Source organism: Cryptococcus neoformans (genome assembly GCF_000091045.1).
Source record: "Cryptococcus neoformans var. neoformans JEC21 chromosome 4 sequence".
Classification (NCBI taxonomy): Eukaryota; Fungi; Basidiomycota; class Tremellomycetes; order Tremellales; family Cryptococcaceae; genus Cryptococcus; species Cryptococcus deneoformans.
Genome location: NC_006686.1, coordinates 1,227,289 through 1,242,233, shown reverse-complemented (window position 1 = coordinate 1,242,233; position 14,945 = coordinate 1,227,289). Strand labels below are relative to the sequence as shown.

The following is a 14,945-nucleotide window of genomic DNA, read 5'->3' as shown; positions in this document are numbered from 1 at the left end:
GACGCCGAGCACTGTTTTACGTAATCGCACAGATACTACGTGCCGAATCCGGAAAAGCCCGTTGCATTATTGTTTGGGTCCTTTGATCCTTTGGGTTGATTGACAGTCTACGCTTGCACACCTCGATATAACCCGCCTTTATATACAGCAGATGCAATGTAGATAGCCGCCATGTTACTCTGCTCTTCCCCCATACAACTTCCACGCCATGGCTCTCGTGCCCACAGGTGCCCCCCGTGATGCCGGTGCGTTCTTTCTCGCCCACTCACTAACCACAACACTCGACTTGCTTTTCACTGAAAAACCACTACTTTCCAGCGATCACAATCGGTCCTTTTAAGCCATCGTGTGTCATGTAGAATTTCAATTTCGCACTAGCCACTAACCATAGAACAGGCGCCCAGGCTATGGTCCCGTATGTATTCTTTCCTCCGCCGAATACTCGACGGGTTGCTACGCCTTGGCACGCTAACATTGTCATTTTCGATATATCATATGCAATAACAGGTACTTTCCTATCTGCAAGCTGCTCAGCTTCCAACTCCTCTCAAGATACATCCTCTTTTGCAGTTACGAACTTGGGATCCGAAACCCTATGCAAAGTATCTCACGTGGAATACGATTGAGGTAAATTCGATTCATAATCGAGGAAATTGAAGATCCCCAGACGAGTTAAAAAGGCGGGCTATGGCAGAGAAAAAATTCCCAGAATGAAGGAACCGTCTTAGGGGAAGAAACATGAAGAAGGATCAGACGCTGACAAATTCACGACTGCAGCACCCCATGTTTGCGGCCATTTGGGTTGATTATGACGGTAAGCCTTTCGCACGTTCAAAGGATCTTTAGAACTTATTTATGTCTCGTAGATACCGAAACTGTATGCTCCTTTTTCGGCAGCACCACAACTGTAATTGCTGACACATCCATGTTGGTGATTTATGCGGTTAGGAATGTCAGCTGAGCCATTCAGTTCTTCTAACTGGGAAAAACGCTCACCGAAAACTCCCTAACAGGGATAAAAGAGAGAGGGCAGCCAGCTACGTCTCCTATCGTTGAAGAACTAAACCTGGGTCATGTAGAGACAGGATGGTCCATTCGCGTCAGGAATAGAATGGCGAGTTTCACGAGGACTAACGGCTTGTTTTTAGTACTTACACTGATGTCTCAGGGAATAACCTGTGAAGATGTTCTATTTGCTATGTGAGCTCATGGACTCTTCCCCCGTTACTTAGTACTGAACCTGCACAGATATGATTTTTTTGCTTCGCCGCGTAAGTGGTCGTAACCCATGGCCTCGGATAGATTCTGCAGCTCACGCCCGATATTAGTCTATGTCGACGAACTAGGTGAAATGCGTAAGTATTACATCTGTCATTAGGCCACATATCTATGAATAAGTTAATCTTTGATATGCAGACCCTCGAGCAGTCAGAATCAGTAAGTTTTACCTTTTTTTCTTTCCTTTTAGGCAAGGGACATTTTAGCTAAGACATGCTGTCATAGTGGAACAGCAATAGTGAGACATATACTCGTACGGAAATAAAGCCTTGGCTAACTGTTCAAAAGCTTTGAAAAGCGCAGAATGGGTTTCTTTGAGTAAGATGCTTTAGGTTTGCACGCAAGAGTTGCTGACACAGCGAAGCCTGATGGAGGGCTATCGAAAATCGGACGCTCTTCTTGGCGCGACCTACTTTGATGGGTATGTATGAGCACCTCGTGGTTTACATTCAAAAAGCAAACTCATGCGTTTCTAGCATCCACAATGACCCGGAAAGCGTCGAGCGACTGAAAGTTAAATACAACTATCATTCTTCCAACCTGCTTCTGCTTCGTTTAGGAAACTGCTAGGTCGCCAATCACAGCAGCAACGACGGAGGGCTGGTCATTCGTCTGTCGCATAGATCAATCGTTTAAATATGTGGGGGAGACCAATGCCCTTATGGCATTGATGGTGCTGTTGGATGTTGACATACATAGACAGTGATTCCCGTATATATCATATTATTCCATAACTGAATTGCCTTGATGCTGTTTGTCGTCTGTCGTCTAACGAAATGAGTAGGGCCATATTTTAGGGGTTACATGTTTGTCTTGGGGACGGTCTCCAAGCGTCTTTGAGAGTCTATTTCTAGCATTCATAAGACCATAGCACAAATGAAGGACAGGGCAGATACTAGCCTTTAGAAGCTAAAGAAGACAACGAATACACATCGAATTGCAAGTGAATGTTAGATAGGAATTGCTAAGCTGAATATGCAAATTCTGCAAACGTAAACTTCTTTTTCCTACCCTTTTAAGAGCTTCATGAGACACGAAGAAAGCTAACATACAAACTTCTAGCTGGGCGACGCCGTTGCGCGTCATAATTCATATCCGCCATCAAGCCATCAAGGCCTTGCTCGTCCTCATATCTTTACCACCTGTGACTAGTACCTCGGGAACTCTCAGTTTCCAGGGGCACTAGTAGATATCTTCCTCCATTCCCAGGCACTTCTGTTGAGCTATCATGGTATCCTGGGCTCCCACGCATCTCTACATCCATAATATCATCCTCTCTATCGCCCTGCGTCATATTACCACGTTCCACGTGTGAAAGAGGATTAACACTATATGGTATAGCAACTGGCGAGCCAGGAAAGAGGGACGGCTCAAGATTTATGGGAGGCGAATCGCCGCGCGGTCGGGACTGAGGAGGCCAAAGTAACGCAGGGGTGATGCGTTCTGGGCTACAGCATCTATTTTGGGCGATTCCATGAATTCCTCTTGACTCTCCCATAAGAGGGGTGTCCGGTATGCTTTGGCGAGCACTTCGAGTAGGAGTAGTCGCATTCATGGGAGACGGGAATCTCCATCCATCCATCGATGGATGAATTGCCTTGGGGGTGCGATTTTGTACGAACCTGCGGTTCATGGGTGTGACCATTGGAGAGTTCGCTTCAGAGTTTCGCCGAGGTAGGGTGAGACTAGGAACTCCAGTAGAGAGGTGTTCGGTGTCGACATTGATGGAAGGCCCTGCATTATCGGCGGTAAAGACAAGACTTCGGCGAGTCTCGAGTTTAGGAGACGCGCTACGAGTTTCCGCAGCCGCTGGAGAAGCAGTTGCAAGATACAACGCAGTGTGTGATTCCGAAAGAGATGATTGATGCATACCGAATAATGAAGATGGGCGGGGACCCCTCTGGGGTTGGCACGCCGGCGTGTGTGGCGGAGCCAGCGCATTTTGGGACAGGGTAGATCGATGTCCTCTGACAGAAGTATCAGGCGCACCAGGCGCCGGAGGAGCGCGTTTTCTATTTGAAGATGGGGAGGGTGTGCGAGGAGGACCGAACTGACTGCTGAAAAGCCGCGGGGGAGGAGGATCATCAGGTGAGGTCGGGGAATTTGTATCGTCGACAAGATATGATTGTTCCATTTGGATAATCTCCTCAAGTACGTCACGCATGTCTTGACCCATACCCAAAGGCAAATCAGGCGTGTTTTTTCTCTGACGGCCACTCGTTGAGCGGCTATTTAGCGGCTTATGATGAGTCTGCCTCGCCAGCGAAATGGATCCATAGGGCTTGGAGGACTCTGAGCGAAGCCATTCTTGCTCCCCTTCGGTCTCCATGATGATGCTATCAACATTAAAGCCCCCACCAAGTCCTCTTTTCGAATGGTTACTTGCGACAGAGGGATTCCTCGATAAGCTAAAGGCCGATGATGCCAACGACGTGACAGAACTTGCAACGGATGGATTACGCGAATGTCCGCCCCCTCCCACAAGATCTGGGACAGCACGCGATGCTATTGAAGAAGAGGTCGACTGAACTGTGCTTCGGTTGCTGCTCATCGATCCGCTAGAGCTTCCTTCTGCTCGTCTCCGCCTTCTTTCATCTCTTCTTTCTTGCTTTCTCATATCGGCGTGCGACAGGCGATAATGTGGAGCGTGCCAGTGATCGTCGTCGCCAGCAATTGCGGCTGTTGATGATGCTGTTGACGAAGAACCTAGAAGTAAGGGCTGAGAAGGAGCTTGTGTGAGCGATCCGGCCTGTTGGAAGTCGATGTTTTGCGCGAGGAGAGGTGATTGATGGCTTTTATAGCACAGAGAGTTGATCGCGTCGTATCGAGCACAGGCTGAGAATGGATAATGCGTGTTAGTGGATGGCGAAGAAAATTACAACACAGTGCAGGATGGCGCAGATGAGACAATTGGCTGATGACTCACCGACACTACAGTAGATGCCACCTTCCTCTACAGGACCTCCGCAAAAGCACCAGTTGCCCGATGTAGGACTCGATGATTGATAGCCGTGATTATGCGTGACTAACTCTGAGGCATACATGGCGCCGGCGCCAGCGCCATCAGTGGGCATGTTGTTGGAGTTGGGGTGTGGATGGAGGTATTTTACAAATGCAAACGAGAGATAGATGAGAAAGTGGGATCAGGATCTGAACGGAGAGAGACAAACACTCACGACTTCGCAAAACAAACCGCGGATCGACGCGTCGTTGCTGAGTTACCCCTGAGACGCGAATGAACTACGGCCGTAGATATATATCTTCGGTGCGCTTTCCTGTATTCTCGGCATGCAAAGGCTTACCCAACGCCATCCTCACCTTCCCCATCCATAGCCCTTACTCATAGCCCCTCAACTTGAGGCAAACGCACCTGTACAAGATGCCATGCCCAACGACAGTTCAATGACCCTGCAACGACGCGTTTCTTCGATCTGGGAACAAAAAGACGCGTCGCGCTTAGCTACAGCTGCTACTCTAACCTCCGACCTCTTCTTCATCATTCACGTCAGTCCGGGCAACGTATTGTTGGCTTGACTAAGATGCTGTAGACATGGTGTTTGCTGCCAACCAAAGGATTGCGTTTTCCTGGACCGCACCAAGCAAGATACTCACAGTGCAATCTCGTCGGCTTAGTCCAGCTTGATTGTTTGATGGAAGGCCTCCTCGCTAAAGAATTTAAATTTGTTATCGCAGGAAATTGGCCGAACAAGATGTCACGCTGTTCATTTCAAAAAGGCCATTTGATTAATGTGTTCAATACAGTATACGGAAAATACACACATGCCCGTACAAATCGAGCAGGTTTGCCTATCTATTCAAATTCCCTTTTTACGACATTCTCTATCCCCGATGCGGTCCATTACCTCCAGCCTCATCATAGTAGGATAAGGAAGTGAACCCCATCCTCCTCGCGTAGTCCACTTCCTCGGCTCTAGTAAGCCCATCGCCTCTGCTCCAATTCGCTGAACTTGTTCTGGCCCTAAACTTGCCAGCCCGGACCTTGAACAATTCCTCCATGTTAAGAGGTTTGATAGGACCAAATAGATCGTCTGGGTTAATGTGCGCTTGGGCTTCAAGAGCTTTGCGCAGCTCAGGTGATTCAGCCCAGGCTGGTCGGTCAAAGTCGCGAGTGCTGTCCTCGTCGGGATCAGAGTACCTGATAGAGACGACATTAGCTAATGGAGGACAAGTGGTACAGTTGTGAGCCTACTCTGAAGCGATGTCTGGTAACACGATATCCTCTGACTGTTGCGCCATTGCTTTCTCATCCAAGGAGCTCTGAACCTGTGCCCAGCTTTGAGGGGCGGCTGACGAACTTTGCTGAGGAATTTGGTTCTGCTGATGTTGCGGCTGTCTCATAGCTTGATTCTCCATCGCCGAGAGCCTCGAAGGCTGACCTAGCGGTTTTCGTTCTACGTGACTCTCGCGCTGAGTTTGCTTTACAAGTGTGATGGTTGAAGACTGAGTGTGTGTAGTCTCCGCCGTTCGGAAGGCCTTGGGAGCTTGCTGCTCAGTGGTGGTCGATTGGGAAAGGGGATGAGTGGATGTAGTCTTTGTAGGACGGAAAGGCTCTTTGCCTTTCGCTAGAGACTGATTGTGGCCTGCAAGACGTTTGGTGGCAGGCACGCCAGAAGACTGGGATTTATTGAGCGCCACTGTTAGCTTTCTCTTGCGTGCGGCTTCCTCTTCGGCCTGGTGATGAATTCTGCTCAGCTTAATCTAGAAATGACGGTTTTGAAGCTCACCTTCACCTTAGCTGCCTGCATTTCCCTTTCTTCCTTGGCCACTCTCTCCTTGGCGATAGCAGCTACCCTAGCTTCCCTCTCCTTCTTGCGTTTCTCATGCTCAGCCCGCAGTCTTCTCTTCTCCTCTAGCTCTGCTATTTTTGCCTTTCTTTCTTCGTCGGCTCGTTGACGTTCTTCCTCAGCCTTTTTCTGGGCTAACAGCTCCTTACGCTTATCCGCTTGATCTCGCATGGCCGCTTTGCGACTAGCTGCGTTTTGTTCCTGAACAAGGCACATAACATGTTAGAGAAGACTCTCATGTCACACTAGCATCCGTACCACAACTATCAAACTCACCTTTTTGGCCGCGGCGGCAGCAAGTTGCAAGCTTTTGACCGGCCCAGTAGCAGGCCTGACACCTAAAGCCTTAGCAGCCATGGTAGAAGCATGGTTGAGCGTACTACTATTTGTGGCCTGAGAAGACGTAGAAAAATTCAGTATGTCGGTAGGTGCTGTAGTCGAAGGTGGCAGTTCCCCGTTGATCTGCCCAATGATCAGCATAAATCTCGGCCAATCGCTACTTTCTCAACTCACTTCAATGTCATCATTGACATTATTATCGTACGGGTAGTCTACTTGCGCCTCATGTGTTCCTGGAGATTTGTCAATGGCTTTCCGTCTGTCGTCTAGCTTCTCGACTCCCGTGTCCCTCTGATCACCATAGTTATGTTCTTTTCCTCGCTCCTTTGCTTCTTCCATCTTCTTGATGTTTATATCTGACACCTTATTCTGATCTTTTTCTCTTCTGTCATGTGATGCGGAAGGCCTCTCCTGCACTGGAGTCACATCGTTCACGGCAGAAAAAGCAGGTGCAGGTGAAGACAGCTGCTGACGCCTGTCTTTGGTGTCGACTGGTTCAGCGGTTTCAGCGGGTATGATTTCGTCTAGAACTGACTCCTCGTCGACCATCTCCTGGTCCTCATCCTTGACAGCCGTAGTGACTGGCTGAGACTGCAATTGGGGCAGCGGTAAGGGCGTAAGCTTTGAGGGAGGAGATAAAATAGGGGTCGTAGAGCGCCCAGCATCGTCGTTACCTTCCGGCAGAGGCGAAACGTCAGCAGAAGGGTCGTTGAGGGCGGACTCAATGTCAATGAAAGGTTTCGTTGCGTTCCACATCAGTTTTTCTAACTCTGCTTCGGCTATCTTCTCCTCTTCCAATTCCCTCGCTCGCCTGATGGCTTCTTCTTCTTCAGATGTGCCCCCGAAGTTGAGCAGGCCTCTCAGGAAACCTGCTCCAGTGCTCTTAGCCTTGGGTGCTCGACCATTACCACTTTCAGGACGGCCTGCTGAAGAAGCTTTCTGTTTGGCAACGTCCTTTGCTGTTTTCTCCCGAAGCTCATCAAGGGCTTTGGTGACTTTAGAAATCTCGGGGCGATGAGAATCGTCAATCAGATTAGAAGATAAAGCGGATCGACCTTGAGAAGCAGGATTTGAATTGATGCTTCCAGTGCCAAATGAAGGTGTTTTTGATGGCAGCTTAGGTCTACCAACGGGACCAGGAGTGGTTGAAACCTGGAAGTCATATGGTTCGGAAGAGACCTTTTTGAACTTGTCAGGTCTACGCCCTTCTTCCTCTTCTTCCTCTCCTTCCATACCCTCTCCAGACTTTCTTTTAAGTCCTCCAATAGGGAGTAAACTCTTTCGAAGGCCAGAGAAGTCCATGGCTGCACTTGGTCTTTGTTGAGATGGAGCAGTAAAAGGTTTGCCAATCACTGAATTGCTTTCGGCCGGTCCTGACGCGTTCGAAATGGGCACAGTACCGGTACCAAGGGCTTTACTAAGCCAAGAGGAGCGGACTTGACGAACGGGTATGGGGACAGCCCCGGAAGAAAATGCAGTGGTGGAGGAAGAGGCAGAAGATTCCATAAAGGAAGCTTTGGCAGGGGCTAGCGGAGATTGAGGCACTGCAGCAGATTGGGTCGAAGAGATTGCAGCAGTGACAATCCCCTTGGACTCAGTTGCTGATGTCCTGGAAGAGAGCTGTACTGGAAATTCTGTGTGGGGAACTAGTCCCTCTTTAAGTTCATTAGAACCTATGTTAGATCCAAAAATTTCTCCTCCCTCATTGATGGTTGGTTGTGCACTCTGAACATCTTCGATAACAGCCTCCTTCCTAATTCCCTCGCCAAATCCTTCTTTGGGTTGACCGAGCTTATGATCTCCAGTCCCCTTCTCTTTGACTGTGACATCGTGCGCATCCTCTTCCGCACTCGATGGGAGCACAGTTTCCTCTGGCTTGACATTGTCAAGTTCAGGCATGACCTCGACCATTTCCTTTAACTGCGTCTCTCCAGCTCCTTGTATGTTGTCAATGTCCATGTCCACTATCTCATCGACTGTTGGCAGAGACTGGATTTCACCTGCAGGAGAATGATTGACAGCGCTCTGGAGTGACGTTTCATCACGGTCAGACGCCATGTTTTGTCCATCAATAAGGGCTTCTGTGATGTTCTCAACAGTCTCTGCCATGACTGGCTTCGATTTTAGTGTCTTCTCAACTTTGGTAGACGACGCTTGTTCCATTCTATCGCCAAGTTTGCTTTGACGAGAGGGGGAAAATGGATGTTGTGGCTCTGCAGCAGAGGACGAGCAAATGTTCTTGTTTTCAAATCTGGGGGAGGCATTTTCGTTGCTGATCATAGCAGGCTCTGCTTTTCTAGACCGTCCTCTCTTAGCCTTTGATTTGCTGGGAGAAGACGCTTTGATAGACTTTGATTTGATTGGTGAGGGACTGGGAGCATCACTGGTGTTCACGTTACGCGAGCCAAATTGCAATGGAGAAAGGGCAGGACGGGACTTCTTTGTGTCAGATACAGCGTTGTCGTTTCTCAACAAACGTACAGTTTGCCTGGACGATGGGCTAAGAAGTTGGGCATTGAGACCTTTGATCTTTTCCGTCTTCTCTTTAGCTGCGGCTGTAGCAGCTCTGGTTCTCTTGACAGTTTGTGTTTTGGAAGGGGTTTTGATGAGTTCGCCAATAGGTGCTCTGATAGGAAATGGAACAAACAATGTCAGCTTCGTTTATTGATTCTGTTTCGGCTGGCAAGAGCTGCGCAGCACCTTTTTTTCTGGCATCATGTGCAGCAAAAAGGCAAAGTGGCCACTTACTTAGGAACATGTGCCATTATTTGAGACATGTAACCCTCGAGCCAATCATACCCTTTCGAGTTGATAGCCTCTTCAAGCTCTACGAGGCTCTTAGATGCCGACTGGCGCAGGTCATTTCTGAGGCCGGATGTATAGTGTGTCAGTGTAGGATAGTCTTGAGTGAGTGGCGGCATGTCGAGATGCAAGCTGAATTAGTTAGCAAGACTCAAAACAAGACGGGACAAGATGCAGACATGAGTGCGACGGAGCACGAAAACAATAAACAAGCCAGCCCGCCGAGGCCGCCGCCGCCGCCACAAGTCCCACCACCATTGTTATTAACAGTTCTTTAACAAAAAAATCACACGCGCGTACGTGGCATTTATTGGTGTTATTTATCTCCTTCCGTCGGGTCTTCTGCTCCTGCTGCTGGCTGCTGTTGCTGTCGGCGCCAGAAAAAACAAACAAACAACGCCTCGCATGTAATGTTGCATAAGTATTAAACCAGTAACACTATTCCTTGGACCTGGTACCAGAAGGCACAATGCCAACCGCAGGGGTTAAGGTAAGTAAATGCCAGCAAATTTCGCATGTTGCACCAGTTATCCCAAAACTTACGACGCGACTGTTTTTCAGACCAAGAAGGCAAGCACCCTATCCATCTTCTGACGCACTACAAGAAAAATACTGACTTATAACAACCAGGTAACTACCTACGGGCGTAAAAACACAGTAAGCACTGTATACAGATAATGTCAATAACCTCAGGGGTTTGACTCACTGGCTACAGCAAATCATCTCCATTCACTCAGACTTTGTTGAACCAGTTGACTTGACTTCTCCTCCCGTCCTTCCAACGCGGCAGCGTCAACCTCTGACGGCTAAGCCCTCCAATGACAACTGCAACTTACCCGCTGCTACATGCCAAGCATTGAATTCCCTCAAAAGTGACAGGCTTTCAAAAGCGCCCTATAAAGAGGAAACTTTGCCCAAAGTTGCAAAAGGGGTGTCGCCAGATGGTACTTTATCCAAGGTAACAGTGCCTCCTTTGAGTAAATCTCCTCGGATCGTTTCAACGAAGCAAAGAAGAGTGTCCCGGAAAACCTCAAAGGCCATTGTTCCTAGGAGTCCTGCGGCTGCTCATACGACACTCCCGTCAGCGCCCAAAATACCGATGGAGTCTTCATCCATGCAGTCTACAAAGCAGCAGCGCTCTCCAGGTTCAGCTATCAGGGCGAAAAAAAGGCTTGTTTTTGAGGGAGTTATCCTGCCTTTACGGTCACCAATAAGTGACATCAGAATCGAGGAGTTATCTGAAAGGCTATCGGATGTGACAATTAAAGACAGTTCTGCTCAAAAGACAGGGAATGGCGCGGACAAAGGGAAGTCATCATCTCAATTCGCCTTGGAAGCTCTCATACAAGCATGTTCTTCTGCCTCTGTTCAGGAGTTCAACGCCTTTATCAAATCATTCCCATTATTTCCTGCCTCGAAAGATGTCTTCATGACCAAAGTGGGTGAAGCATCATATTCTGAGGTATTTGGCTTTTCTCAGTCAGCCGAAGATGCCGATCTAGTCCTAAAGGTGATCCCGCTGTTTTCGGGGACGGTGGAGGCAGACGGGTCATTTCCCGACTGTAGCTCACCCGAAGATGTTCTGAGGGAGATTGAAATTACCAAGAAAATGAATCAAGTTCCAGGTGGCGGTTTCGTGGAATTCAGAGGGTAAGCCCCTTGGTGCATCTGCTTCGTACATAGACTACTAATGATGTTCCTTCCAGCGCCTATGTTGTGGAAGGAAAGTATCCTAAGGAACTGCTCGAAAAATGGGACATCTACAAATCCACCCAGGGCTCTGCTAGTGTACGACCTTGTACGTATAGCTATCAGATTGTGGCTGTATCTTAACTTTTCTGTAGCGGCATTTGGCCCAACACAGAAGTATTGCCTTGTGGCTCTCTGTAATTCAGGGATTGACCTTGAGGCCCTCCAGTTTGATTCTTCTCGGGGTTGGGTGCAGGCCGCTGGGATATTCTGGCAAGTAGCAGCAGCTCTGGCATCCGCCGAAGATTGGACAAAATTTGAGGTCCGTTTGCTTTTTAGAGTTGATTTTCTTGATTGGCAGCTTACTAAAGACTATAGCATCGTGATCTCCATGAGGGCCAAATTCTCATATCATCCTTATCCGAATCCCCTTCCTCTACAGAACCGGAAAATTACCTGTCGCCAACATACACATCTTTGCAAACGACCATCATTGATTTTGGTCTTTCACGTTTAAATATGCCCACGCCAGTTTGGTCCCAAATACCTGAAGAAGTGTATGAAGGCAAAGGAGCACAATGGGATTTGTATAGAGCCATGAGGTCTAGGATAGGTGACGACTGGGGTGGTTTCCATGCAATCACGAACCTCATGGTAAGCCCGCTTTTTGTGGAATGAGGACAAAAGTGCTGATCATACCCATCAATCAATTCAAGTGGCTGCGATATATCCTTCAGTATATGCTCGTATCGAAATCTCTTAGAAAGCCCCGCGCTCTCAGATCTACACAAGTCCCTCGGTTGGCTAGGGGCGTGAAACCAAAACCCGATACCGTCCGGTCTGAAAAAGCTTGGGGCATCCTCCAGAAAGTCGAGGAGATGATGGAATACAGTCTGAATTTCGACATGAGTGCAAGGTCAAATAGGAATCACAAGAACGATGCGTTGAAACCTTTAACTTCAGCAAGAGACTTGGTGAACTGGGGGAAAGATGAAGGATGGATTGGATAATATTCACATTGAAGCCCGATTATGTACATTAGCAGCTCGCGCATTGATCCACATGTACAATTAGCTTTGCCCTTCCAGTGCGGGTTGTACGGCGAGGGTGGATAAGCTGTAGTCGCAAGAAAGACGCGGACCATCAGTTTTGCAAGAGACATGATCCGGCATCCTCCCTGAACTGTCGATATGAATCCAAAGATATGACAGCCACATAGAGAGCATGAATACATCCCAGCTAAGCCTCCATCCCCGCTAAGTAAATTACTTCTTCTTAGCGGGCTCGCCGGCCTTAGAACGAGCCTTTCCGCGGAGCTATCAAACAGTCAGACAAAATTTATGCAGAGTAACGCGTAACGTACCTTCTTCGATCGGTTCTTCCTCTCCTTACGAAGCTTCCTGGAAGGCTTGACGACCTTCTCGGCAAGGTTGGACTGAGACATATCAGCGGATGCTCATCACGGCAACTCTGTTTAAGGTTCCCCTAAAACATAATCGCTCTCGTCAGGTATAGTAGCCACTCACCCTCACGAGCCTGTGCTTGGGCTCAAACTTCTTCTGAGAGTCCTCATCATCGTAGATCAAACCGAAACCGGTAGATGAGCCGCCACCGAACTTGGTCTTGAGACCGAAGACGACGACACGCTCCTTGTCGGTCTTGTAAAGGGCACCAAGCTTCTCAGAGAGCTCAGAACGAGAGACGTTGGGGCGAGTGGGGTGGAAGACAGTGAGGACAAACTGTCGTCGGTTGAGGAGACGGTTGGTGATGAACTTGGAAGTTCGGAGGGTGACGGGGCCTTCGGGGTCCTGTAAATCGGGCGGTAATTAGCATCTCCAATGAAGCCAGACAGACAGCACAAAATATCTGACGACGCCTGACGAGCCGGACAGCATCCCGGTAGACCCAGCACCATCCCAGCGATCCCTATTCACTCCGCATGTCCCTTTCCGCCCATCTTCTTGACTCTTTTCTCTCTCTCTGTGCCTTTCTCCGTGCTGTCCAGACCGTCTGGCCTGTCGGTGTGTCAAACTCACCATGCTGGGCAAAATCCTCCTTTTTAAGTTTGATGGATGGAGAAGAAAGACGAGAGAAGACTTGAAGCTAGGCAGAAATCCAGCGACCTACAGAGACCATATCGAAAAGACGGAAACAAATCCATATTACCTCCGGAGTTTCACGGAGTTTGTTCATGTTTGTTTGTGGCAGAATGGCTGACGTGGATTTCTATGTTGTAAATGTTTTTGTATTATGTAATCTACCGCTCGATGATAAAAATAATGAATGATGCGATGGATCGTCGTCGCGTGGCGGCACCGACGGGGATCGCCGTTGTTCCTGACAACTCTTGCTCTGTTTTCCGGCCTCCACGTTGTACAATTGAAAGTGAAAGTGGAGGAGGTTGATCTACTCGGCTTTTATGCCCTGCTTGGCTCCTGCGCGCCGGCCGATGGCAACGACGGAATTACTGTCTATAGGTAATAGCAAATCGGGCCAAGAACCTTAAGCAAGCAAACATCACATATCTATATATTGCATGCATCTGGTCCGGCCGACGACGGATGCATGCCTCCTTCAGTTATATTAGACTGTTACCAGCATTCTTATTTTGACTTCCCGCACTACCTTGCGAAGAACAACTATAGATTGTACATGATGCTGCTCGGCACCTTGGCGCACCTAGCGCTCACCATTACTTGCGGTTACAGTCTCACAGTACCTCAGGCTCATCGAGAAACCCTTGAAGAAGCAGGTGAGTAGCGTATTTCAAATGTCCTTATAGCTCGAAGGAGTGGGACACCAACGTATATCCAACAAAGGGAAGCTCACCACATTTGCAGCCGTCAACACAAAGAAGCTCATCGAAGATGTTACTGTGGGAACTATGTCCAGCGTCTTTCCCAATGGAACTGATAACGGTGGTAAGTTAGAAATTCACGATTATGGAAAGGTTCAAACTGACATGTCTTGCTCAGGACGACCCTTTGCTATGATGGAGGTAAGGAAACTATTACACTACACACGAACGACCGCAGTTTACACCCTTAAATAGTACCATGCTCCATGTCATCCGCCGCCATCACTCACATTTCTCCTGCTCCCTATTTCGCTCTCTACTCACAATATCATGGCTTCAAGCTCTCATTACGCTAGTTACTCTGTGGCGATGCCGCATAAGGATGAGTGGTCCCCCATGAGTTTATCTCGAGTGGCTTTCATTGGAGTGAGTCTGAGCAAACTGGGCTTTGATTATAAGGCACTAAGTGATGCGAACCCTGCGCAGAATATGACTTTCCTTCCAGATATCTCCAAAGAAGAGAAGGCGGAGCTAGAGAAATGCTACCTCAGTTACCACCCTGACGCCAAATATTGGCTTCCAGGGGCATCAAATTCTCCTCATTCATCTGTATGGGCCAAACTAGATGCGGACGACATTTACTATGTTGGAGGATTCGGGGAGTGAGTTTCAATTACCTTCATTGGAGTGTCTCTGTTGACTGAATCGGATTAGCACTCATTATATTGGACACATTCCTATCGATCTGTATACCAAAGTCGGAGAAGCAGATGAAGGTAACGGTCAGGGACAGAGCGAGCAAGTCCTTAGTGGTTACAGCGTTTTCAGGAACGGGGTATCATTGCTGTTGAAGAACATCTTTTGAACTCGCGGAATAAAGGGGAGAGAAGACTCTACAATGCAAGTAGGATACGATGTCTCAAGAGTCACTTGTTTTTTCAAGCTCGGCACTTGTATGTAGCGTGATGATCATTGCAGGATTGCCAGCCTGAGCTGCTGCTAACAGAATTGTTGCGATGGCGGAAAATGGAATAAGCTCGCTCTGCCGTTGTTGATAAACGCTGTGCGACAGTTTGGTTAGACATTGTGTTGAATCCTACACTTGCTGTTTTCCTGTACATTTGCCTGTAAAATTTCATCCATCAAATACATTATTCTGTCACTGCTGTCCGTCGATTTAATATACCATCAAAGAATACTGCATATATATTTTGATTTTGTAGAGTAAATAAGTA

The 14,945-nt window shown here is 48.2% G+C and overlaps 6 protein-coding genes across 6 annotated transcripts; 3 read left to right on the top strand and 3 right to left on the bottom strand.

Annotated features, from left to right (window-relative positions):
• The first annotated feature begins 94 nt into the window (after nucleotides 1-94).
• On the top strand, nucleotides 95-2,275 carry CND04515 (hypothetical protein). Its single transcript, XM_024658496.1, has 15 exons — nucleotides 95-245; nucleotides 319-346; nucleotides 397-415; nucleotides 508-627; nucleotides 778-814; nucleotides 867-881; nucleotides 1,014-1,114; nucleotides 1,169-1,200; nucleotides 1,249-1,271; nucleotides 1,329-1,355; nucleotides 1,417-1,437; nucleotides 1,504-1,516; nucleotides 1,567-1,596; nucleotides 1,643-1,699; nucleotides 1,755-2,275. Exons 1-15 carry the CDS (start codon nucleotides 209-211, stop codon nucleotides 1,846-1,848), a joined length of 654 nt encoding a protein of 217 aa, XP_024514349.1. The 5' UTR covers nucleotides 95-208; the 3' UTR covers nucleotides 1,849-2,275.
• On the bottom strand, nucleotides 1,988-4,947 carry CND04510 (hypothetical protein). Its single transcript, XM_024657065.1, has 2 exons — nucleotides 4,205-4,947; nucleotides 1,988-4,113 (listed from the first exon to the last, which is right to left on the bottom strand). The coding sequence occupies exons 1-2, from the start codon at nucleotides 4,350-4,352 to the stop codon at nucleotides 2,414-2,416; spliced, it is 1,848 nt and encodes a 615-aa protein (XP_024512772.1). The 5' UTR covers nucleotides 4,353-4,947; the 3' UTR covers nucleotides 1,988-2,413.
• Nucleotides 4,948-4,988: 41 nt separating this feature from the next.
• On the bottom strand, nucleotides 4,989-9,319 carry CND04500 (conserved hypothetical protein). The gene is made up of 7 exons (XM_024657064.1): nucleotides 9,171-9,319; nucleotides 8,904-9,048; nucleotides 6,597-8,858; nucleotides 6,360-6,545; nucleotides 6,024-6,284; nucleotides 5,489-5,970; nucleotides 4,989-5,434 (listed from the first exon to the last, which is right to left on the bottom strand). Exons 1-7 carry the CDS (start codon nucleotides 9,197-9,199, stop codon nucleotides 5,119-5,121), a joined length of 3,681 nt encoding a protein of 1,226 aa, XP_024512623.1. The 5' UTR covers nucleotides 9,200-9,319; the 3' UTR covers nucleotides 4,989-5,118.
• A 372-nt stretch (nucleotides 9,320-9,691) lies between these two features.
• On the top strand, nucleotides 9,692-11,964 carry CND04490 (expressed protein). Its single transcript, XM_570611.1, has 8 exons — nucleotides 9,692-9,714; nucleotides 9,786-9,794; nucleotides 9,855-9,881; nucleotides 9,940-10,874; nucleotides 10,931-11,022; nucleotides 11,069-11,235; nucleotides 11,292-11,567; nucleotides 11,630-11,964. Exons 1-8 carry the CDS (start codon nucleotides 9,694-9,696, stop codon nucleotides 11,921-11,923), a joined length of 1,821 nt encoding a protein of 606 aa, XP_570611.1. The 5' UTR covers nucleotides 9,692-9,693; the 3' UTR covers nucleotides 11,924-11,964.
• Nucleotides 11,965-13,036, bottom strand: CND04480 (structural constituent of ribosome, putative). Its single transcript, XM_570598.2, has 4 exons — nucleotides 12,950-13,036; nucleotides 12,440-12,721; nucleotides 12,277-12,348; nucleotides 11,965-12,229 (listed from the first exon to the last, which is right to left on the bottom strand). Exons 1-4 carry the CDS (start codon nucleotides 12,950-12,952, stop codon nucleotides 12,179-12,181), a joined length of 408 nt encoding a protein of 135 aa, XP_570598.2. The 5' UTR covers nucleotides 12,953-13,036; the 3' UTR covers nucleotides 11,965-12,178.
• A 403-nt stretch (nucleotides 13,037-13,439) lies between these two features.
• Nucleotides 13,440-14,760, top strand: CND04470 (expressed protein). The gene is made up of 6 exons (XM_570612.1): nucleotides 13,440-13,665; nucleotides 13,754-13,834; nucleotides 13,889-13,911; nucleotides 13,966-14,136; nucleotides 14,197-14,372; nucleotides 14,425-14,760. Exons 1-6 carry the CDS (start codon nucleotides 13,479-13,481, stop codon nucleotides 14,573-14,575), a joined length of 789 nt encoding a protein of 262 aa, XP_570612.1. The 5' UTR covers nucleotides 13,440-13,478; the 3' UTR covers nucleotides 14,576-14,760.
• The last annotated feature ends 185 nt before the right edge of the window (nucleotides 14,761-14,945 follow it).

Excerpts from the sequence above, each read along its gene's own strand:
- CND04515 (XM_024658496.1), top strand. The coding sequence starts at position 209 with ATGGCTCTCGTGCCCACAGGTGCCCCCCGTGATGCCG. Across the intron at positions 246-318 it reads AGGTGCCCCCCGTGATGCCG|CGATCACAATCGGTCCTTTT; the intron begins GTGCGTTCTTTC and ends ACTACTTTCCAG. Across the intron at positions 1,201-1,248 it reads GAAGATGTTCTATTTGCTAT|ATATGATTTTTTTGCTTCGC; the intron begins GTGAGCTCATGG and ends GAACCTGCACAG.
- CND04510 (XM_024657065.1), bottom strand. The coding sequence starts at position 4,352 with ATGCCCACTGATGGCGCTGGCGCCGGCGCCATGTATGCCTCAGAGTTA. Across the intron at positions 4,114-4,204 it reads TGGCATCTACTGTAGTGTCG|CCTGTGCTCGATACGACGCG; the intron begins GTGAGTCATCAG and ends ATCCATTCTCAG.
- CND04500 (XM_024657064.1), bottom strand. The coding sequence starts at position 9,199 with ATGTCTCAAATAATGGCACATGTTCCTAA. Across the intron at positions 6,546-6,596 it reads ATGTCAATGATGACATTGAA|ATCAACGGGGAACTGCCACC; the intron begins GTGAGTTGAGAA and ends ATCATTGGGCAG. Across the intron at positions 5,971-6,023 it reads TGCAGGCAGCTAAGGTGAAG|GCCGAAGAGGAAGCCGCACG; the intron begins GTGAGCTTCAAA and ends ATTCATCACCAG.
- CND04490 (XM_570611.1), top strand. The coding sequence starts at position 9,694 with ATGCCAACCGCAGGGGTTAAG. Across the intron at positions 9,882-9,939 it reads CCTACGGGCGTAAAAACACA|CAAATCATCTCCATTCACTC; the intron begins GTAAGCACTGTA and ends CACTGGCTACAG. Across the intron at positions 11,568-11,629 it reads ATGCAATCACGAACCTCATG|TGGCTGCGATATATCCTTCA; the intron begins GTAAGCCCGCTT and ends AATCAATTCAAG.
- CND04480 (XM_570598.2), bottom strand. Across the intron at positions 12,349-12,439 it reads CCAAGCACAGGCTCGTGAGG|TCCAACCTTGCCGAGAAGGT; the intron begins GTGAGTGGCTAC and ends GATATGTCTCAG. Across the intron at positions 12,230-12,276 it reads GGAAGAACCGATCGAAGAAG|CTCCGCGGAAAGGCTCGTTC; the intron begins GTACGTTACGCG and ends ACTGTTTGATAG.
- CND04470 (XM_570612.1), top strand. The coding sequence starts at position 13,479 with ATGCCTCCTTCAGTTATATTAGACTGTTACCAGCATTCTTATTTTGAC. Across the intron at positions 13,912-13,965 it reads GACCCTTTGCTATGATGGAG|TACCATGCTCCATGTCATCC; the intron begins GTAAGGAAACTA and ends ACCCTTAAATAG. Across the intron at positions 14,373-14,424 it reads TATGTTGGAGGATTCGGGGA|CACTCATTATATTGGACACA; the intron begins GTGAGTTTCAAT and ends GAATCGGATTAG.